Source organism: Lepidothrix coronata, unplaced genomic scaffold, assembly GCF_001604755.1.
Source record: "Lepidothrix coronata isolate B3197 unplaced genomic scaffold, Lepidothrix_coronata-1.0 Scaffold225, whole genome shotgun sequence".
NCBI lineage: Eukaryota > Metazoa > Chordata > Aves > Passeriformes > Pipridae > Lepidothrix > Lepidothrix coronata.
In genome coordinates, this window is record NW_016690405.1 from 963,129 (window position 1) to 986,335 (window position 23,207).

Consider the following 23,207-nt stretch of genomic DNA (forward strand, 5'->3'; position numbering starts at 1 on the left):
AGGCTACTGCTACAGCTAGTTACGTCTGAACTATCCAGAAAGGGGCTGGAAAAAAGGAGTAGAAAAGTTTTCAATAGACTGGAAAGAAAGCTGGGAAGGAGAAAAAGTCAGAAGGATTTAAGTAGCCTGAAACTGAACACAAACGACTAATCAGCACTATATTCTTCCTTTCCTACTTTTGTTGCCTGACAGCTCACAAGAATGCAGACCTCTTCTAATTTTAGTGAGATGAAAATCCTTTCAGAACCAGAAATTGTTTTCCCTGCCCTCCTTCCCCCCTCCTTTTTTTTTTTTTTTCAGAGAGAGGCAAGAAGGGGCGAGGAGGATGAGTAGCTGAGCTGGCTAATCCTTCTTTTTCTCCCAGTAGCAATTGCTGTTTTGAACAGGTTAAATACAAAACAGAAACTCAGTAGTTTCTTTAAGATACCACAGAGAACGATGTATCTGGACACATCAAAGGAACAAAAAGAACAATTTCCCATGCCTGGAAGGACAAGCGTGGTAGATTTGCAAAATGATTAAAATCCTCTGCAAATGCAGTATTCAGTCAGATCCTTACCCCCTTGCACTGGGCTCCCAGTATGGTGCATACAGTCCTGAAAATGCTGGCACAAAGTAGACGCCATAAGAAGTCCCCACTTCTGCAGCCAGTTTTTCTAATGCACACACACACAAACAGGCTTCAGTTAGCTTTTCACAACTGTACCAACACTTAAATATATCACTTTAAAGTGTTATTATTTAAATTGGAAAAATATTCAGAATATATTAGGTAGCTACAAAAATAATCAAGCCATGTATACAAATAAAAAATACAACTAGTGCTGGCACTCTGCTCCTTGTTAACTAATTTTCTGTTTGCAACGGTATGAATGGAATATGGAGCATAGGGAGTTGTGGGAAATGTAAAATGTAAAATCAAAACCAAACCCCCAAATTATGTGCTCAATATTCTGACCTAGATTCCGTGAGGTTTTCAAAGGTTATCCTGTGGGTAAAGAATGCAATCTTCAAAGCAGTCCAAAAGGTCACACTTTTCTTACATTTGAGTCAAGACAAGCAAGTGAAACTGGATCAAGACCAAAGGGAGTTAAGAACTAAATTCCCATTAACTTCAAATGAATTTAGAGTTCCAAATTCTCAGCTTACGTATATAAATCACAAGGCCACCTACAAGGAATTCTAAAGTTTCTTAATATCTGAGTAATAACTGTGGATATACGAACTCAATACTAAAATATTTGTAATTAAAAAAATTATATTAAGACATCTAGAACTGCAAAGAAAATAATGCTAATATGCAGCTCATTCCTAGAACAAGAAAGGAAAGCATTTTTTTCTGCTTTTGTAAATTTTTTGTTTGCATTGATCAGAGGAGCATAGCACTAGACAAAAATAGCAGGAAAACTTAAAAAAGTCTTTCTAAAATGATACTTTTATACAGACTCCACTTAAAAAAGGAGTGAAGGGAGAAGGAAGGACATGTTTAGGGAAACACAAAGAGATGATGAAGTCCTACATGACTTTACCAACACTGACAAGGTTAAAGTTCTTGAAACTGAAACCTTCCAAAGGTCTAGTCAAACCTGTGAAGAGGTACTGTAGCGTCTCAACAACTAATTCATGTGACAGTAGTTTATATTCTGCTGTATGATCTGCAAAGTTTTCTTTCAGAAAAATGTTTTAAGTTTTTGCTTAATCTTTGAAGTTTTATATAAAATTTTAATTCTAAATTTTTCCACCTTTCAATAAGATATGAAATTATTAAAAATATGTAAGGAATCTCTTTTTAGTCCTAAATCTTATTAAATTAATCATTTTCAAACTTATGCCCTTGCATGCTTCTGATATTTTTTCCTTTTCCAAAATTTGATATATTCCTAGTTTCTATAATGTCACACACCAGTTTGTTCAGTTCAGCTCAATCAGAAAACATCAGCTGTGCAACTGCTAAAGGATTACTGTATTCTTAGCCAAAACAGATTACTCTCACAACTCCTTTTAAGAGGCAACTTTGCAAACTGAGGTCTCTAACTCAATGGATATGAAGCCTTCTACATAAATTATTGCACATGTAGGGCCTCAAGTTCTCATGTTTATGACAACAATATGTAGGTTCAGGATCAAATACGGGCTGATTTCTGTAATACAGACTTAAATACTCTTGACTCTGGAAAATTCAACACCACATGAAAACAGGAGATACATTGTATATATAGTATCCAACTGAATATCTGTTTGCTAGGGAAACTACTAAAAAGTACAGATTGCAAAAGAACAAAGTTTCCAAGGCTGTATTGAGAGGCTTTATGAAATACATGTAACAATAACAGTGAGTTCATGGATGCAAAGCAAATTACTTAAACATAGCAAAATACATGCACCTTCCATCTTTTCTTTAATATTTTGAGTTTTCATTCACCAATAGAGACATTATGACACTGGAAAACTTTAAAACCTGAACAGTTTCAAATTGTAAATACTCACCAACTTCCTGTGAAGACTTAGCGATACCCAGATTGTCCCTCAGCCAACGAACAACAGCACCAGCTATTGCAACAGATCCCTGAAGGAAACAAAATCACCACATTAGGAGACAACAGGTGGTAGCTTTGTGTTCCTTTTTAAACGACTGGAGAGGAGGGGTAGCTGTGGCCTCGAACTGCAGGCTTACAGTCACAGCTTGAAGCACTCCCAAGAATGCTCACAACTAACCCACAAGTTTCTTGGCATCTGGAGACTGCAGTGTAAAAAGGGCAGCCTATTACACAGGCTCCAGGCAGAAAAGGTACATATTGTGTGCTTTTTTCCATGACATTTCCTAAGCAGTTTTCTTGTCTTTCTAATTTATGTCTTCTCCTGAATATACAGTTATGAGGTCCGGTAGCCTCAGACTTCTTTTCCTGACAAAATAAGATTTTTATGCTTTCATTTAAAGAAACAAGACTGATTACATCCAGTCTAAATACAAATGCCCAGAAAGACAGAAAATTTAGGCACTGGTGCATTTGCCAGCAAAATTGCTCTGAATTTTTGAATTTGGCCCTGCATGGCTCCATCATACCACAGATAAATGACATGGCTCTTATCTCACTCCAAAGTGCAAATGGACTTCTCCACAAGACAATCTCAAGTTTACCAGACCAAGCTTCAAGTAAAACAGGAGCAGCATTGTATTTTCATTCAAAGCCATTGCTGGAAGGGGCAGGGGTGTTTTCTAAGCAGCTGGCTATTACTGTTACAAGATACCAGTTTGATTTAAAAGAAAAGGTTGAATCCATATTTTTTGCCTTTCTGGGAAGTGTCTTAAGCAGCAGACTGTGGATGATTCTATCATGGATATAGGATAAAAGACACTCAACATCTTCTGTTGAAGCTTTGTTTTCAGACAATATCAATAATGACGTGGAGGCGAAGAAGCAAAGCACACGTGCATGTGTTTCAGCATGCAGAAATAAAAATCACTCTCAAGACAGTTCCAGAACATGGCTTAAAAATAAAACAAACCTCTCACACACCCACACAAAATAAAAATCCCAAAGCTTGACGGAACATGGCAAATGCAAGATTCACTTTCCTTAGGGAAGGAAATGAACACAGCCTCCTACATCCTAGTAAAGTACTATAAGCCACAAACTATTCTCCCAGTGAAAAAAATTCTGTGTGCTGTCTTTGTTTCTCATGGAAAGCATAGGATGTCTGCAAAAGCTCAACATCAGCAGAGAATTCAGTATATCTGTTTCAAGAATAACTATTAGATTATAATAGTTAGTCCACTTAAGCAGCACAGGTGGAAGAGTAATTATTTTGCTGTTCCCAATAAAGCTTTAGTGCCAAATAGGTGCTCAGCTGATCTGTGCTTCAGCAGCAGAGCTTTAAAACAATGAACCCTGATGTAAAAATACAATTTTCTACAGAATTTGGATGCCCTCAGACTTGTGTGGAGAACCAAGGAACTAAATTCTGTAAGTAGGCATCTAAATCTAAGTAGGTAAAAAAAATCTAAATTGTTAGAGGATTTTCGTCCCAGAAATTTGGTTCAGATTTTTAAAAGTAGAAGTAAAATTCATTACAATGAAATAAAAAACATTTAGTTATGACTTTTATTATGAGAAGATAACTGAAACACTAGTACTTCCCCCCCTCTTTTCTTAAACCAAATTTAGTATAGAAATCTTTCTGTTTTATTTATTTATAACATTCATTAAGGATTTGAGAGAATGAATAACAAAAGAAAAGTTTTCACCATCTTGCTCTGAAAATATAAATGAAGCAATGAAGAAATATTTTATTAGATTACATGATATAGATTGGAGATAGGGATAACCAAAACCACACATAAACCTTGAGGCACACAAGCTAAAACATTTCCATGCAGCTCCAGATAACATAAAAATACCAGATAACAGAAGTAAACAAGAACATGTATCACTAAAAAAAGGAAGAAACTACTGAACTTACCTCTAGTGCATAACAAACAGGTTTGTCTCTGCCCAGTTTGTAAGCTATTGTGGTTATAAGACCATGCTCAGAAAACACCGACTAAATGAGGAAATGGGAAAAAAAAGGTAAAACATGAACAGAGGCAGGAAATATTTAAATTAAAACATTCAAATTATAATAAACAAGAAACCAAACCTTCAAATGAAATATGGAAAGTTTAAACAAAGTACATTATCAGTCAGTCTAAATAAACACCTGTTATAGAACTCTCAGATTGGTGGTGCTAATTCTCATTTCCACAAGCTGCCACAGGTCTTTCCAGCCTCCTTATGGCAAAGAATTGGGGATCTTTAGAAGGAGATGGAAATGAGAAGGAAGCCAAAGCTTTGAGTTGTTTATTCAACTCCAACTACAAAGAAATAATGAGAGAAAAGTAAAGAGAAGAAATAAAATAGCCAAGAGAAGGAAGAAGGCCTGTGGTTAAAGTAACACAACACTTGAGCCTCTCTGTGTGACGTTAAGAAACTTGTATAGGGAAAGAGCAAGAAACTTGCTATGAAAAGTTCTATTTGGACACTTAATGAGCTAGGAAATGGAGTCTTACTGAAATACCTTCAACAAACAATTATTTTCTATTCTTTCAGATTTCAGTCTGTGCTTTTCCTTATGTCTGGCAACATGATTGTAGTTAGTAAGTCTAAGAAAGGCTAACACACAGTTGTATTCGAGAACTTAAATAAAGATTGTAAAAAAAATAAAAGGGAACAACTAAAAAATGCAACTGACCTTCTGACCTGTATTGCAGAGCAAGAAACAGCCTGTTCCGTACCTGGCATGAAAGCAAAGCAAAGTTAGACCAAAATGTTAGACCTGTTACTGCAGCTCATCAATCCATGAGTCCCTCATGGAGAATTAAGACATCACATTTTGACCCTTGAAGGTTATTTTACCATTAACTGATGATAAAACCATCCTCAAAAAGGTTGATTTAAATGCAGCCTGAAGCTGAAAAATCTAGTCACATTCCTCTCTCTCTGGCTATTTTTTGTATAACACTTTATCAAGTAGCAGATATGGCTGAAAACTAAGTGTGAATTCCTCTTTAGTGGCAGTGTTTACCTACTTCAACTTAAGCTGATTATGAAAGCTACTTTATAAAATAAATATTTCACAATATTAAAGGGGAAATTTTAAGAAACTTTGTCCCTGTCATAAAGAAGAGGGTTTTCTTTAAATATATTCTATTCAAAAACTTTTAAAAATGGTGTGTTTCTCATTTGAAGACCACATCACGTATATGTGTACATGTACATGTGCATACAGACACAGTTTAATAAAAGGAGTACAAAATCCTACAATACACTCTAATTTATTCTGAGAAATTATGAGTTCCCTACCTTTCTAAACCCCCAAAAATTAATAGCTTAAAACAGTATTGAGATATTGTCTTCAGTTATATTTAGAGAGAAAAAGAGTAAAGCAATAACAGAAATAAGCTAAAAAATCTTACTGTTACCTTTTAGCTTAGTGCCGTTCGCTTTTTTTTCAAAAGGTCTCTTGTGTTATAAAAGTATTTATTGTAAAAATACTTTGTGATAATATTACTTAGAACCATGTTTGTTTTACTAAAACACAAGGTCACTAAACATTCAATTTGTGCATAAATATAAAATAAAAAGTGGAGGTCAATTAGCCGCAAGTACAGGTGGATGTGTAATTATACCTGTGAAAGTCCCATACTGTGCATGTACCTACATGCTCCATAAAGCACGTGGTTGTAAATGGAACAGTAAGTCATTTAAGCAGAGAGCTTTTTCTCAAATGAGTGTTTGATTACACCAGTTGCCCGATTTAACTGATCAGTTATTTTAAACAGGGGACATGAAGAGGCTGAAAAATAGGAAAAAACAAACGCAATATTCTCCATGCTGAGCTAGACAGAGAAGCAAAACTAAGTACTGCAACTGAAATGAACCTCTTCCATCCGGCAGTGCTGTGCCATTCAAGTTTATGCAATTTAACTCATAGGCTTCTATTCATTTAACTTTAGGTCACAATTTAAATGATACCTGCAACTGTTTTAATCTCTCTTTTGGAAAATTTTAAAATGAAAAACCTCCTGTCACACAGAGGTGTTTTTCTCAGAGTGGCTGTGTTCCAAAATACACCTCACAAGCCACGTAACTTCAACCCCTTCGCTACTTTATATAATAAAGTCAGGACATGGTTTACTTTGTAGGTCAGTACAGTCAAAAAGTAGATCTGCTAACTACAAAAGCATTTGGCTGCGAGCTTGAAAAATAACATAAGACTAAATTCAAAACAGAGCAGTGTTTATCTTACAACTTTAATAACAACTTACGTATTTTTTGCTTGCCCATCTTGAAAACACATTTGCCCAACAAGCGCAGCAGACTGGTCACCCAAGCACTGAAAGTGGGAGACATTTTCTTTTAGCAAATGAATTACGTGCATGAAAAAGGACTGTGAACAGATATATTTCACTGTAACTTGAATATATTTGTACAACACAGGCAACTGAAAGTGAGGAAAAACCTATAGAGACAAGTTATGCTTTTTATTACTCTTCCTTTTGTGTTATGCTTTTTATTACTCTTCCTTTTGTAAGAACTAAAAATGAAATATGTTGTAGTACTTATGGTGAACAATTTAGAGAAATAAAATAAAATTTACTATCTTTATGTATGTTGTATTGGAAAAAGCTGAGAATCTGCCCAGCATTTCTGGACTACGTATATACAGAACTTCTTTTATATGTATGAAGCAGAGCTTGCTTCCACTTTGTAATGTTACTTCTTTACTTAGAGAACCTAAGTTTCCAACAGCACTACACACATGCATTAAAGCTATCAGCTGTATTTCCACAGCCAGGCCTTAATAATGATGAATCAAGCCAACCAATAATTCATGTTCCAAATTTTACTTCATGTTTAACCTGAAGTAAAAACCACCAACTTAATTCATAGCAGAACTCATCTTAAAGCTTTTTCCTGTGAAGCTTGTTCCTGCAGTATCAGGTTTTCATACTAGAATCTAGATTGAAGTAGGACTTACCCCAGAAATTGGTACTCCTGTCAAAGCTCCAGATTTCTGTTTTGCAAAAAGAGAAAAAAAAGCTCTGAGTTAGCTTTCCATGACTACAATTGAAGGCAATGAAAAAGAAGCTAAACTTCTAATGCTCAAAGCAAAACAACCATGTAAATAACATGGTTCAGTTCAGGTGTACACTCAAATTCAGCTTAATGCAGCTCATGTCTAAAACACTAAGAAACAGAAAGCAGGGAATTTTAGAGATATACTTTATGCCACCTCAAAAGTTTTTACCATAAATTCTCTTTAAATCATACTATACAGATAATTAAGTTCCATGTAATCTGTGTGGTAAATGCCAAGTGTAAAATGCGAAAGTGCAAATTGGTAAAGTGACTAGAAAAAATTGTGACTGTGGTGACGCTCTAAGTGAAGACGTGTCTGATTTTACAACACAGCATTTTGAGCCTCATAGAGACTTTCTTCCAAATACTACCACAGAGTTTTTCAGTTATATTTCTGCTACAGAATCATAAAGTCATTTATGTTGGAGAAGACCTTTAAGATCATCAAGTCTAACCATTAACACAGCACTGACAACTCCATCATTAGAGCATGTCCCTAAGAGCCACATCAACACGTCTTTTAAGTACCTCCAGACCAGGTATGGTGACTCCACCATCTCCCTGAACAGCCTTTTCCAATGCTTGACAACCATTGCTGTGAAGGCTCTTACCACTTCTTACTTGGAAGAAGAGACTGACCCCCACCTCACCACAAGCTCCTTTCAAGTAGTTTTAGGGAGCGATAAGGTCTCCCCTGAGTCTGCTTTTCTCCAGACTGAACACCCCCAGCTCCCTCAGCTGCTACTCATGGCACTTGTGTTCCAGACCCTTCACCAGCTCCATCGCCTTTCTCTGGACATGCTCCAGCACCTCAAATGTCTTTCTTGCAGCAAGGGGCCCAAAACTGAATGTGGGATTTGAGGTGCAGCCTCACCAGTGCTGAGTACAGTGGGATGATCACTTCCCTGGTCTTGCTGCACACACTATTGCTGGCACAAGCCATGATGCCATTGGCCTTCTTATCCACCCCGGCACATGCTGGCTCATGTTCAGTCGCTGTCAACCAGCACCCCCCAGTCCTTTTCCTCCGGGCAGCTTTCCAGCCACTCGTCCCCTAGCCTGTAGCGTTGCCTGGGGTTGTTGTGACCCAAGTGCAGGATCCAGCACTTGACCTTGATGAACCTCACACAGTTGGCCTTGGCCCATCAATCCAGCCTGCCCAGATCCCTCTGCAGAGCCTTCCTACCCTCCAGCAGATCAACACTTCCACACAACTCAGCGTCATCTGCAAACTTAGTGAGGGTATCATTTAATTATTTAACTATTTCCTGACAATTTCAACTTCTTTCTTTAAATTGTTTCTTTGTGTGATGATGAAAATGCATTTTCAGTAAAGCCATGCAAGTGTATTTCCAATCTGAATATTTTTCTTTAATTCTCATTTTAATTAAATGGATTTATGTTAACTGCATTTATAAATTCACTAAAAAGCTCTGCATGAATCTGATATTTAACTATAATAGAATTAATATTTTTAGACAGAATGGCCTTCTTTTCTCATTTATAAAATGATATAGCCAACACCTATTAACCAGTGGGTGTATTTTTTATTTCACTATAAAAAGAGATATTCAACAGTCTGCAAATTAAGACAAACACATACATCAAGATCACATTTTAGAAATAATTTTGGTATGAACTTTAATTTTAATATTTCAGATTTGGAAATACATGGCAAATTTATTGGTCTAGAAAGTGCACTTTTACTAATCCTTAAACCAATGAAAATGCACAGCATCTGAGCAGAATGGGTAAGATATAGGTGGTCAGCCTAATGGAAGCCTCTACTCACCAGGCTAGGACAGATTTTCTACAGCCAGCAAAAGGAAGAAAAAGAAAAAAAATGGAAGGAAAGGGGAAGAGAAACAGAAGTTCACATTTAAAGTGATGAGCAATTCTGTTGTAGTGGTCAGGTAGTATCTTTTTCCATTTACCTCAATCATTCAGCTTAATACAACTCACTCCCATCTGACCTTCACATAAATAAGTCAGCAATGACTTCTAGTGGCACTTCCATTAACACATTAGCAAAAATATTTACATTTCAGGGAAGTTAGAGTTATATTTGAAATAAAAAGCTCATAACTTGTCTTAATTACAAAATGTCTCTATGTTCTTAATTAAAAATAGCACAATCTACCAGGAAAAGGAATGCAAAATCAAACATACAGTTTATCCAGTTTTGAAGCTAATAAATTAGATGCCACTGTATCAGAAGAGTTGGTGCTGTATCAAAGTAAACAAATTTTCAACTTCATATAATATTATACAACAGTAGATAACAACGTACTAATCAGAAATCAAACAATATGGGTCTAGAAAAAGTCATTAGTCTTAATCTATAGAAATTCTGTCAAATCCATATTGATACAGTTATATTTTTACAAGATTAACTTCATACAAATACTAGAAAACATACCATCAGGCCATATATCTCAGAGGAGCTTCGTACTTTTGGAAGTATTTCCATAGGAATCTCAAAGAACCTGAACACAATACAACATAATGTATATATATGGTCAATGCTAAATCAGAAAGTTTAAGCTTAAGAAATAAAAAAACCCCAAAGCTATAAAAGGAACTTTGATTTCTAGGGTTTAATCCATAGTTATGTGTTTTTCCACTTGTTACAGTACATTACGTTGATTTTTGGAGTAAACCAGCATATATTTCAATATTTTGAGGACATATGCAACTCTTTCATGTGGGAAGTCATTCCTCTTCTAACAATATCTTTATAATACAGTTGGTAATAAATATATATTTAAAATAGAGACATTATCATTGTAACTGCCTCACAAATTTGATTAAGTAATAAACTATTAAATGTCACTGTTTACATGAACCAGACCTCCACCTACAGACAGATTGTGCTACTTTTAGTTAATCCAGACCATTGTAAACTGGACATCTGGAGAACAACGAATCTTAGTCACTAATGTCAACAGTAAATAAAAAAGTAACTGCTGATCTTAGTCTACATAAGAGATTCTTACTATTAAATGAGTTAGAAAGTATCTAAATAACAGTATTACTGAAAAAATGAGCTTACTGGCAGAGCTCAGGATCCCACTCCAAGGAATGAATGTTGAACAACATTGTTCTACTGGCATTGGTTACATCTGTACAGTGAATTCCTCCATTCTTCCCACCTGTCAAACTCTGAACAAAAAAATAACAGTATTTGTCAAGGAAAGATATAGGCTTCCTTCAACGAATTACAAAAAAAATTCTAAGTCACAAAGCTTTTAGCTTGGGACTGGGAACTCTGATATTTCTGCAACAACTAAAGAGGCAGACCTAATACAACTTCCTAGAGCCCAAGATTCTTCTGAAAGTGTGAGTAAAATTTTACAGCAACCTACATAATGGCAAACTACATACAAGAATCTAGAAAAAAATATAGTGATACGGGGACAGTAAAAGTTCATCTTGCAAGGAACTTTAATGGAATTTCTTTAGTGGGTTGTATTGACATAATTGTGTGATCCCAGTGTGTCCCTGTACTCTGTCACAGTACTGTATCACAATACTTTGCATGGGAATTTGTGTGACATAGAACTTAGTTTTACAAAGAGTGATAATAAATTCACAAATACATACCCATATAAGCCATGAATCAATAGTACCAAACATAGCTCTTCCATCACCAACTGCTTTCTTAATCTCTTCCACATTATCCAAAAGCCATCGAAGTTTCACTGCACTAAAATAAGTGCTAAGTGGAAGGCCAGTCTTAAACTGTAAAGTTAAAAAAAAATCATTTTAATGCCATGAAAGTATCTTTTCCATAAATACTGTAGTTGTATTTAAAAATGGTGGCAGTAAGTGAAAAAGCAAAGATGCAAAACTCAAGAGAAATTACACGAACTTGTTATTTAATTAAGCATACAACATCAAAAGCAAATAACCAGTGCATTAATGGACAAAGATCAAAGCTGATCTAAATGCAGTTCAAAGATCATTTACGTGGAAAAAGTTGTTTGCAAAAGTCCTATCTTATCTAGGACATCTCCGTATGACTTGACAACAAGTCACAACAACAAAAATGAGCAAGACATGGGAAAGATGAAATTTGTATTCTACTAGAATTTCAAAATGAAGAAAAGTTATATGTTTTTTGACACCCATTTCCTGCCTACAAGAAACTTAGAATATAAAAAATGCATAATTTTTATACAATCAGTCAAGGACAATATTAATCAAAGATTAATATTGCTTTTAGCAAGCATTTTTTCCAAGTTGTTATATATATATACTCATATATATGTAAAAATGAATTTGTTCTTTGTGAACTATTTTTCCAGTTATCAGATTGGCTGCAATAGATTTCAATATTAAGGCATAAGATGAGAATAGGTAATTAACTTCACATCAATAAATTATTTCCCAAACAGTTTTTTTCTACATGATCTTAATTTTTGTGTGATGTTTACTTATCATTGGCTGGATAGCACATGATTGAGTCTCACTATTACTCATTTAACTTCTCTAGTGAAATGTGTAAGGAGCTTTAATCACTTATTTTTAGGAAATGAAACATTTTCTAGTCTGAGATCAGTGTATTATGCACATTTTTTATTACTTGGCAAGCTAAGGAGGGACTAGAAGCTACAACTGACTTACTTTGTTTTGGAGAATTTTAAATATATGTATCCAAAACATCATATACTGTAGCAGCTAAATGTTCTGGAATATCTCTTACCTTAGAAAAGGCTTTGTTTTTTCCTGGAATTTTTTTAAGAAGACGTTCAACTGTTGACTGGGTTCTCAGGTCAAGCCACACTAAAAACATGAATAAAATTAACTGATCAACAGATTTATTACACAAAAAGTGACATGTACAGGCTAATTCTACAGAATTACAACTCTTGCCAGTAAATTTCTGTCTATTTTTATCTTTTCATGTATTTGAAAGAATACTGTATTGCCAGTGTATTTTAAATGCATTGTTGTAAAAATTAAAAATGGTTAGGTAAACTCATTTGATTTAGAAGAACAAATTATTTGAGAAATCAAACAGAATTTTCCACATAATAGGATATATACTTGATCAGAGTATAAGCAAATAACTAACACTACTTTGCAGCAGATGACTGTGACTAAACTAAGAGGTTAAAAAACAAATAGCAGGTTGATTATTTACTATTCCTTTATAAACTTTGAACTAAAGGACCATGTCAGTTATTAAGGTATAGCTGGGCTTAAGATAAAGCTGTTAACTACACATATTTGAATATAGAAGAGTCCTGTTTTTTCAGTGATACCATTCTAAACTGTATCTGTCACTTGACACGGCCTAAAAGAGCAATTCTAGACAATTACTATTTTTCAGCTGGCAAAATCTCATCAATAGGATTCTTTAAACCCACTTAACACGATTTTCCTTTATAGTTAAATCAATAGCATTCTGAAAATTCTGAAGGAAATGATTATGCACAAGTCAGAACTTCATTGCATGCAAGGAACCAAGGAGCCCCTCAGGAACACTGGGGGCTTCTTGAAAACCCATAAAGATATTTATTAAGTTAGAATTTTCATGGAATAGGGTTTTTTTAACTGCACTGGTATGTATACAAACATACAGCTTATGACACAGATATCAAAAAATCAAAGAAATTAGTATGCTAGGCCATAACGAGATCTGTACAGGAACTGGGAAAGTATTTTTTCCACAACATGCTTGTATTATGATATTACATATTCAAAAAGGATAGTAGTTACCAATAGCATTATACAGAGGTTCTCCAGTTGTCTTGTCCCAAACCACTGTCGTTTCTCTCTGATTAGTGACTCCAATGGCTTCAGGACAAAACAGAAAGAAGTATCCTTTTCAGAAGGTTTGATTTCCTCTTTTGGTGGTGGGGGGGGTGAGGGACGGAAAGGAGAGGTGGAGAGGAGAGAGGGACAGGTAAGGAAAAGAGGAAAGTAAATGGGAAATAAAAAGCTTCCAACTTCTTTATGTTGTAATCTAGAAATGTTACTTCTAAAAACTCATCTTTCAACTTTTGCTGCTTAACCTATATGCTCTAAATCTCTCTCTCTTTTTTTGGTCGCAAACTGAGATAGCAACAACACTGACAGCAAAACTAGCTTTTCCCAATAAGTCCTAAATTAAATTTCAGAATTTCTTCATTTATCACTTGTCTTTGATTTTACAAGATTAGGTTAAGTCTGCATTGCTAATATACACAAGGGACTTATTTTCTCCTTATTCCTCCCAAAAAACCTTCTTTTAACTCCAATTTAACATTTTATTTGAGGCTGCACATGCTGCCACCTTTCTATTTATTAACTTAAAAACTAGAGAATCTGAATTGCTCAACCACGAGTATGTTAAAGGCCTCAGTTACCCCTAAGTACCTTTTATGTTAGAGATGTTTATGTTCAGTTGTTTCAGTTTTTCACAGGTCTTCTCCACACATTCAAAGACAGAGTTTAATATTTCCTTTGGATCTTGTTCCACCCATCTTTAACAAACAGTAAACACCAGTTAGCAAAAAAATTACATTAAAAAAAAGAAATTCTAGTCTGAAAAATAAGCTGAACATTTTGATACAATTATAACTACAAAACATGTTTTACGTATCTAGGAAAAGTATAAGGAATTTCAAACCCTTTTTAAACTATAAGCTGCATTTTCACAAAAATGCATCTGCAGAAAGCAAAGAATTTTGTTTTGTTTTATTCCACATGGGGGTCATTGGCAGCAAATGGTAGGTCAGTTAGGAACAAATAAACCAAAAAAAAAAACTCATTCAGAAAACAAACTAAGATATTTCTATGGATCGAGCTGAAGACTATGATTAAATTGTAAAAATGACCCCCTTAAATGAGATGCTAAGTCTCATTTAAATTTTAGTTTTAAACTTTGAAGTTTAGACATTAAATAGGGTAACGAGTGATCAGAGCAAAACACTAAGTATTTTTATTTTTTGTAACTCAAGGCATATACTGAACACCCAGTGTGAGTTATTTTATGCCATTTTTCCTACAATACAGTCTTTTATGGCTGATACTATGCTCTTAATAATTATTAATCAACTTGAGTTTTGATCACTCATAGATAAAAATACATAAGCTCTACACAAATAAAAACCAAAAAAAAAATTCATACCCTTCTTTAGGGAATTTTTGACTTATTTCAACTTGATGGTGACTCAAGAGCTCTGCTGTTTTTGCATTAAAAACCTGCAAATAAATTGCACAATGGAATTTTCTGTGAACACAGAAGTTTAAACAATCAATTAACATTTATTCTTTTGAACAAATACAGTGCTGTGATAATGGATAGTAATTTTCTATCAGCAACTCTGCTATCTATATAACCGAGGTTCAGATATATGCATTTTCGTAATTAAGATAGGTAAAGAGTATTTTGGTAAACTTTGCTGTCAGTCTGTCAATTATAACTGGTTTTTTTTCCTGATAGATTGGGAAAGAATCACATTTTTTATTGTGGTGGTTGTAGATGCATTTTAGAATATCTCCCAGTAAAATACCCCTTGGTGTTGGCAATAATATTTCTTTAGTTGCTGTTGTGATAGTGTAATGCCAGAGCTATGTGTTTTCTTGGGTTAGCTCACTTTTAAGAAGAGCGAGAATCTGTGAGAAATCACAGAAGGGACCAAACTGTGAAGAGAGAAAAAGCACCCAGGTAGAACCCAGTTTACCTCAAAAAAATCTACAAGTACAGAGCTCATGAACAACCTGATAAGAAAAGAATGCCACTGCAGCAACAGAATACATTAAAAAAGAGAAGAACATGCAGAAAAGTAGCTTAAATTTGGATATACTACAACAAAAACCAGCAGAGTGGAGAATCATGAAGACTATTTTAACAGGTGTTCTTAAGGAATCACAAGTTAGAGGTTCTGCCTTGCAGTAGAAGGTCAGGTGGAATGCTCAACAATCTTCATTAACCATCAGTGGCCTGTTTCCAAAAGGAATCTCTGCTGTGGCCAAGTTAAGATGACACCTGGTAAAACATCCAACTCAACTGTACAATGAGTAACCCAGAGTAACTGAGCAGGCAATGATGACATTCCTGTGTAAAGGGCTCTTTCTCACAAGCATCATGCAGAATCTTTTGCTTGAAGAATGTTCAGGGACCTGGAAAGTAAAATCTAACAACAGGTTCAGGTGAACTGCAGAACATGTCAGAAGGACATCATATTAATTTTTATGACAAGCAGAGGTGAACCAGATTTAGAAACCACTCACATGCTAAAGAAACAAAATTCAGTTATACCCATCCGCCCTCCAGGATACAACTTAATCTTTTCTAGACTTCCTTGTTAATGCTCTCTTCTCATTCCACAGATTTTAGGAATTTCTCTTAAAGCTTTTAATCCATAAGCTCTTGATTACATTTAGACAGTACACTTTACTCTGAAACTATTAGAACAATTCTGACAAAAAGGAGATGAAGTTCTGATTCTCCAGTTTCTTTGAAACAATGAAGTGTATCTTCAGAGTAAAACTTTGAAGTTTAGAAACATTCCACTTATACAGTAGAATCACTGAAAAATTCAGGGTGAAAGGGACCTCAAGAGATCTCTAGTACAACCTCCTGCTCAAAGCAGGATCAGCTATGAGATTAGACCAGGTTGCTCAAGGGCTTTTTTTGTAGGCAAGTCTTGAAAACCTCCGATGATGAAAACAGCACAACCTCTGGAAAACACTGAAAGCTAATTTTCACTCTCCACTGCCGAGAAGGGAAGCCTTAAAAAGGTATGTGATTGTTCTTTTCTCCTACCAGTTGGAAAGATTACATAGAGAGAGCACCACCATATTCTTTTTGCTATATTTACTTATCTGTGTTTCATGTACCAGCTCAGGCTTGACATGAAGGTATGCAAAAAAAAGGTCCCTTTCAACCCAAATCATTCTATGATTCTATGATTCTTCACTGATAAATAGAATTCTGATGCGTGAAAAGATGCCAAATATGAAAGAGTCATTAAATTTAAACATAAAAGATGATAAATAAAGTAGGGAATAAATATAGCAAATGGGACCTCATAGCCTTCCTTGCCCACTCCCTCCAAAACCTCCCAATTGTTGTAAAAAAAAATTCTCCTATATAATCCCTGTTTTTCTTCAACTGGTGAGATAGGGAAGTAAGTGACAGTAAGTATGATATTGTGTGCAACTTTGGTCACCACAATATAAGAAAGATATTAAGCTGTTAGAGAGAGTCCAAAGAAGGGCAACGAAGATGGTGAAGGGCCTTGAGGGGAAGCCATACCAGAAGCAGATGAGGTGACTTGGTCTGTTCAGCCTGGAGAAGAGAAGACTGAGGGGAGACCACATTGCAGTTACAACTTCCTCATGAGGGGAAGAGGAGGGGCAGGCACTGATCTCTTCTCTGTGGTGACCAGTGAGAGGACCTGAAGTTGTGTCAGGGGAGGTTTAGATTGGATATTAGAAAAAGGTTCTTCACCCAGAGGGTGGTTGGGCACTGGAACAGGCTTCCCAGGGAAGTGGTCACAGCATCAAGCCTGACAGAGTTCAAGAAGCATCTGGATAATACTCTCAGGCATATAGTGTGACTCTTGGGGATGGTCCTGTGCAGGGCTAAGAGTTGGACTCGATGATCCTTGTCCCTTCCAACTCAGTATATTCTGTGACTCTGTGAATAATTCAGATAAGGTCAATATATTCCTCTTGGAACAGGTTTGAAGTATATTTCTGTAATTTGTTGGGAGTAGAGGCTTTCATTCCTTTCATATTGATTAAGAACTGGTTCAAGTTTATGATACCAATCTCTTGCATTTTGTAGAATGGGGGAAACAGTCAAAGTCAGTTTTGTCCTTATTTTATCAGCAGTAGTCATGAAAGAATTGTCTACGCTATTTGGACGTGTAGAGCTATCTTGAACAGAGATGAAAGTGAAAGTCACCAGATATGTGCTAAATTATCTGGTGAGAGAATAAAGAAGGCATAAATAACACCCATTCTCTACTCCCAACAAAGAATTAGAGCTTGAGCCTTTAGTCTCAAGACTGGAGAGAAGAAAGACCTACTTAGCCATGCTGTATGTGAGCAAGCAGACAAGCACAAGGGCTGAGCACTTAATTCAAGCTCTTTATAGGATCTTTAATATAATACATCACATGAAGGGGTGCAGTTACTCGTATTACATATTATTACATATTACATTCAGTTTTTATTATCTTAGTGGAAAAAAATTATTATCAATCCATTATAACAATTTTCAAAGAATGAAAAGAAATATGAGGCTCACAGAAGTGATGCAAGAAGCTGCACACCTGAAAAGACAATATAGAAAACAGATTTTAGAAGTAACTTTCCATGACTCTCAACTTTTGTAACCTAACTCTGCCTACAGAAAAGCTATTTTTGTTAGTCTGTGCTGTATCCTCATGAGTTTCTGTTAAGCTGGAACAGCCATGGCTTTGCAGGCAAACAAGCTCAGAACTGGAGTTCTGCAATTGCATTGAAATCAACCCAGCTGAGGTAAGGATGATAGACAAACAATAATTCTCTCTTTAGCATTTAACCAGGAATGCAGACAGTCAGAATTTATGAATAAGTACAGTTTAATGAGTCTCCTAGAAATCATCTTTCTTGGAAGACTCCTGATGAACAGACCTCCCTTGCTCATGATTATGGGATTAAAGCGCAAAACTGCACTGCATTTTAAGTGATAGGAGCTAGAGAAAAAAATGTATTTGCAATATTTTTAACCCTTCTTGGCTAGCTATGCAATCAAGTTTTGCTTTTTCCCAAAAGGTCATGTTACTTCAGTAGAGAGGTGAAATGAATTCCCCTCTGAAAGGTAAGTTCTATAGGTACTAATCTCTTCCTTACCTAAAATCAATTTGTTTATTGAAAAGAATGCTTGCAGTGTGATATATCTTTATTTGAATGCTTCTTCTGGAGATGATATAAAGGAAGAAAGAAATATTTCATAAGGGTGAGAAAAAAATTTTCTGTGTCTGCCTGACAAACCTAGTACTGTACAGGTACTTCACTGTATATTTCAATTCTTGCTGTTCCTGGATAAAATGTCAGAAAGACTTTATCCAGCAAATACTTTTCAAGAGATCAAACAGTGGTTCAGCTCACCATTAGCTATTGAGCCTTAGACTTTTGCAAAAGAAGTTATAGTGGATTTTTATATGATTCATGAATAATGTAAAATGGAACATGAGAAATGCAAGTATTTGATGAAAATATTTGACAAAACATCTCAGCCAGAATTTAGTCTTCTGTGTACATTGTTCAGCCTACTCAATTTATTTTCCTGCTTTGTATCTTTAAGAAAATGAGCCTTAAATAATTGCACTGGTACTTGAACCACTGAGCTCTCTCTGGTAACTCTGAATCTGTTATCCAGGTTCAACCCAACTTAACAGAAAAGTTGCAAGCTCAAAAATAGTTACATAGTTAATTTTGCAAAAGTAGCTTATCAAAGTAGAGATACAAAATAGGGTTCCTGAAGGGTAAAGCTACAGCATAAACTAAAACTGCATGTGTGTTTTGCATGAGAGGCAAAGATAAATAAGGAGTGACAGTAACAGAAATGCACCTGAGTTCTGGTGCTTCTTAATCACTTGTGCTCACACAGACTCCTCGTTCACTAACAGACTGAAAACTTGTGCCCCCACACAGAATAATTTGTTCTGAAACTAATCTCTGGAGGTCATCTAGCTCAACTCACTGTTCACTAAATTTAAGACCATGTTGTTCTGGGCCTTTTCTCATGAGATGTTGAGTATCTGCAAGGCTGGAAATTCCACAGACTTTCTGGGCCCTTATAGTGAAACATTTCTTTCCATCTATTTAAAACTTTACTTGCTGCAACTTGTGTTCATCGTGTGTTGTCTTTTTCTATGCATGTCTGAGAAAAGGCTGGTTCTGGGTTCTCTACAAACTATGATTGGAGAGGTGCAGACAACTGGTTGCCTCCATCTGAGAGGGCATTTGAACCCATCCCCAGAGCTGTTGATGAAAATACTGTGGGGTATCAGTCCTCACTGCTGACTGCTGTGGAACGCCACTGGTAAATCTGCCACCAGTAATTGTAAATTTAGACTGAACTGTTGACACTACTCTTTGGCCTCATAGGACCAGACAGTTTTTCACCCAGAACTCTTTAACCTGGTCGAAATCAGCTGTCTTCCACCTTAAAAAACTACATAGGCAAAGTAAACAACAACTTGATTTTGGCTTGTGACTTGGCAGAGACAAAAATTGTCAGAAGCACTACAGAAAAAAAATGTAGAGAGATCATTGAGAAAGGCTAGCAAAACAACTAATGGTAAAAGATCAAGAGGCAATAAGAGAGCCAAGGAAACAACTCAGGCACATACAACACTACATTATATTTTGGCTTAAAATATTTCAGAGCGAAGTCTCTCTTCTAACTGCAGCAGTCCCTTTCCAGTACAGAATTCTCCAGATACACTTGTTATCTGCATGACCAATGTGGCTTGTAGCAGATCCCTGCACACTTTGCCCTCTTCTTTCCCTCTCCCCCATGTTCTGATTTAACTCAGTGATCACATATCTTATTTGCTCTAATCCACGTAACTTCATTATCACGATAGTATGATCACACTGCCAAGTTTAAGACAATGTTGTATTTTGACATGAGTTGAGAGAAACTGAGACAGATACAAGAAGAATTGAAGAGTGACAGACACACTATACTTTTTGAAAAAATTAGGGAGCACCTGATTCCTCAAACAGAGGAAACATATCTCATGCAGACAGGCAAAATGCACCCTGACTGCATACAAGCCATCAATGAATGTGTCTAGTGTAAGAAATTCCTTGTAAGAGGAACTTGTAAAAAGCACGTGAATATAAATTTAATGTTTGCAGAGTCTCTTTTAGTTCTACTCGTGTTATCCTTTCAGGACAAGAAAAAATTAACTTGGCGTATATGTAAGAGCAGATAGAATTTATCTTCATGTGTTACAGGGAACTTCTTTAGACTTGTTCCCAAAAAGGACTCCTGACTGGCATTCAGGACAGCCTACTGGTGTCATTTGTCAGTTTGGAGTTTCTCTCCACCCCCAGATCTGTGTTTTGTCATTTGACAATCCCATGAAGGTCGTGATATTGAGTAACAACGGTAACACAGGTCAAGAAGATATTCTAGTCTCCTGCTTCATAAAAGAACATTTCACCAAAAAAAAAAAAAAAAAGAAAAAAAAAGAAAGCAAACCCATACATCCAACTTCCCAATTCAATACTGTGCATATCTGACAACATTTTATATCTAGTCATTATCCCTTTCATGGAGGAATTTATCAGTGGGATTCAAGTAAGTCAAATTACCATGACTTACTGACTAAGGGACAGGGCATTTGTAGAGATTTCCAAGCAGGAAGTTTATATCATACCTTTCATATATAATAACATTAGTTACAGTCTATTGCATAATATACAAATAACTAGATCCTTCAAGGCTTATATATACAATTAATATATTAATTGTTCCATCCTTAAACAAACTTCTCTTCCTCCAGTGTTTAAACAAGTCGGTGTTTCACAAAGGTGTGCAGGTTCAGCCACCTGAATACCTACAGTGCACAGGATGCACTGACATGAGGGCTGGAACCGCAGCGGTCACTCAGCAGGCCCGGGTAGGTTTTAGAGGGGAGCACAGGGGAGTCATCGCATTGTTTGAACAGCAGCTAATCACAGTCCCTGAACTCGCACGGATCTACCTCTCTAATGCCTGAGGACCACGTCCGTTTGATTCCGTTCAGGGTGAGACACTCGACCCGCAGGTTTAAAAGGGCAGAGATTTAAAGCGCAGCCTGCTCGGAGCAGCGGGATTTCGCGGTCCCGTGGAGCAGCAGAGACGCTGGTCCGGGGCTCGCCCTGGGACCGCTCCCGGCCGCGCTCCGTGAGATGGGCGCTGCTCCCGGCGGGAATGCGGCACAGGGACACCGGCGGGAACACCGGCGGCTCCGGCACCCCCGGGCCACCGGCGGCACAGAGGCAGGAGCCGGGTCAGCGCACCCCGGCCCTGCGGGCCCGCTCCCCCTGCCCTTCCCCAAGGGCACGGCCAAGGACCTCGCAGGGGCGGAGGGGGGAGAAGGCGCAGGAGCCGCGGGTCCCCCCCTCAGGCCGTATGGGGGGTGCTGCCTGCCCCCGGCGCCGCCCCGATCTCCCCGCGCTGTGCTCACCAGGAAGCGGCTGGAGCTGGTGCCCTGATCGATGGCTCCCACCAGCGGCCCCAGCGCTGTCCGGTCGGTCGCGGCCATGAGCCCGCCCGCCCCCGCTCGGTGCCCGCTCGGCTGCCCCGGGCCGGTCGCTCAACGCCCGTAACGGCCGCGCCGGCGCCGCACGGGCAGCTCGCGGCCGGCGGCGCGTGGCTGGCGGGTGAAGCCGGCGGCGGGGGCGGGGCGGGGGGCGCTGCCGCGCGCATTGTCGGTGCGCGGCCAATCAGCGCCCGGGGCGCGGCGGGGGCGGAGCGGGAGGGGCGGGGTCGGGGGCGCGCGAGGGGGTGTGTCACATGACGCACAGAGCGCGTCACGCCCTCAGCCCCGCCCCTCACCCCGCCCCGGCGCCCCTTGGCGTGAGGGGGGAGGCGGGAGGGCTGAGGCGGCTCTCGAGCGGGGACCGTGTGGCTCCCGGGGGATCCCGCTGAACCAGCTCCCGGGCACCAGCCTGGGGTCACTTGTGCCCTGAGGCGTCGTTCCCTGGAGCGAAACCTGTTTCTCTCGTAATCGGAACAAGCCCCTCGCTCTCTGAGGCGGGACGTCCCCGCTCGGGGCACGCCAAGCCGGGACGTCCGCTAGGAATCTTTGTGTTCAGAGGGAATACTGCCGCGTATTCTGTATTACTGCAAAACTGAGTCACCACAGCATTGGCCGAGATATGATATTTGTATCTATGATACAGCCCCAAAGCGGCTTTTCATCTCTTGAAGCTTTGCCCTGCGTTGCGCAGAAATATTCATTGACTTAATAAAATGGAATCTCGGTCTCCCTACTTTGCGTACCTGCTGGTAACTCGCGCTTCAGGAAAAACCCCTGGTGTTGCAAGACCCGTGATGGAATTGCAAAAGCCAACAACGTTGACTGGAGCAATCAGAAAGTTGCCAGTGACACAGTGCCAATAAATCAGCCCCCACAGACATCATTAAACTGATTTTCCTGCACTGTGACTCCCCATTACTGGTCTGTGTCCAAACTCAGGGTGTTTTGCCACTGTTACTCCCTGATAAGCAAAATCTGGTTGCTGCCACTTGGGAATGCTCTGCATGGCATCTTACCCGGCTCTTCCGAAGTTTCCTTGTTTTGTTTGTTAGTGCTTCAGCTGGCACTTAAAAGCCTTGGCAGGGATGTGAACAGCACTAACCACTAATGTGTAATAGCAGGGGATTTCACTGCAGCCCATAATTACAAAATCTAAAATGAGACAAATACAGTTTAGTGGTAAAATGCACATTTTCAAGACTGAGAGTAATGAAACACTGGAACCACTTATCAAATATTATGAAGAATTCTCTATTATTCTTAAATTTTATAGCCAAGACTGGCATTTTGGCTTAGAACTTAGCTACAGTTTAGAGATAAATTTGCTCAGGAGTGTGCTGCA

At 37.9% G+C, this 23,207-nt stretch overlaps 1 protein-coding gene across 2 annotated transcripts in view; it reads right to left on the bottom strand.

Moving 5' to 3' along the window:
- Positions 1–21,924, bottom strand: part of GK (glycerol kinase) — a 36,051-nt gene extending 14,127 nt beyond the window's left edge. Inside the window, exons 1-15 of one of the 2 annotated variants that reach the window (XM_017833932.1) lie at positions 21,791–21,924; positions 14,737–14,810; positions 13,983–14,089; positions 13,344–13,421; positions 12,325–12,404; positions 11,223–11,360; positions 10,672–10,781; positions 10,039–10,105; positions 9,412–9,429; positions 7,519–7,554; positions 6,806–6,873; positions 5,230–5,272; positions 4,462–4,542; positions 2,488–2,566; positions 560–656 (exon numbers count right to left, since the gene is read on the bottom strand). In XM_017833932.1, the coding sequence (XP_017689421.1) occupies positions 560–656; positions 2,488–2,566; positions 4,462–4,542; positions 5,230–5,272; positions 6,806–6,873; positions 7,519–7,554; positions 9,412–9,429; positions 10,039–10,105; positions 10,672–10,781; positions 11,223–11,360; positions 12,325–12,404; positions 13,344–13,421; positions 13,983–14,089; positions 14,737–14,810; positions 21,791–21,868 (1,154 nt within the window). In that variant the 5' untranslated portion in view covers positions 21,869–21,924. The remainder of the gene's footprint in view (positions 1–559; positions 657–2,487; positions 2,567–4,461; positions 4,543–5,229; positions 5,273–6,805; positions 6,874–7,518; positions 7,555–9,411; positions 9,430–10,038; positions 10,106–10,671; positions 10,782–11,222; positions 11,361–12,324; positions 12,405–13,343; positions 13,422–13,982; positions 14,090–14,736; positions 14,811–21,790) is intronic. The other variant, XM_017833933.1, reaches the window with a different exon arrangement.
- Between the last annotated feature and the right edge of the window lie 1,283 nt (positions 21,925–23,207).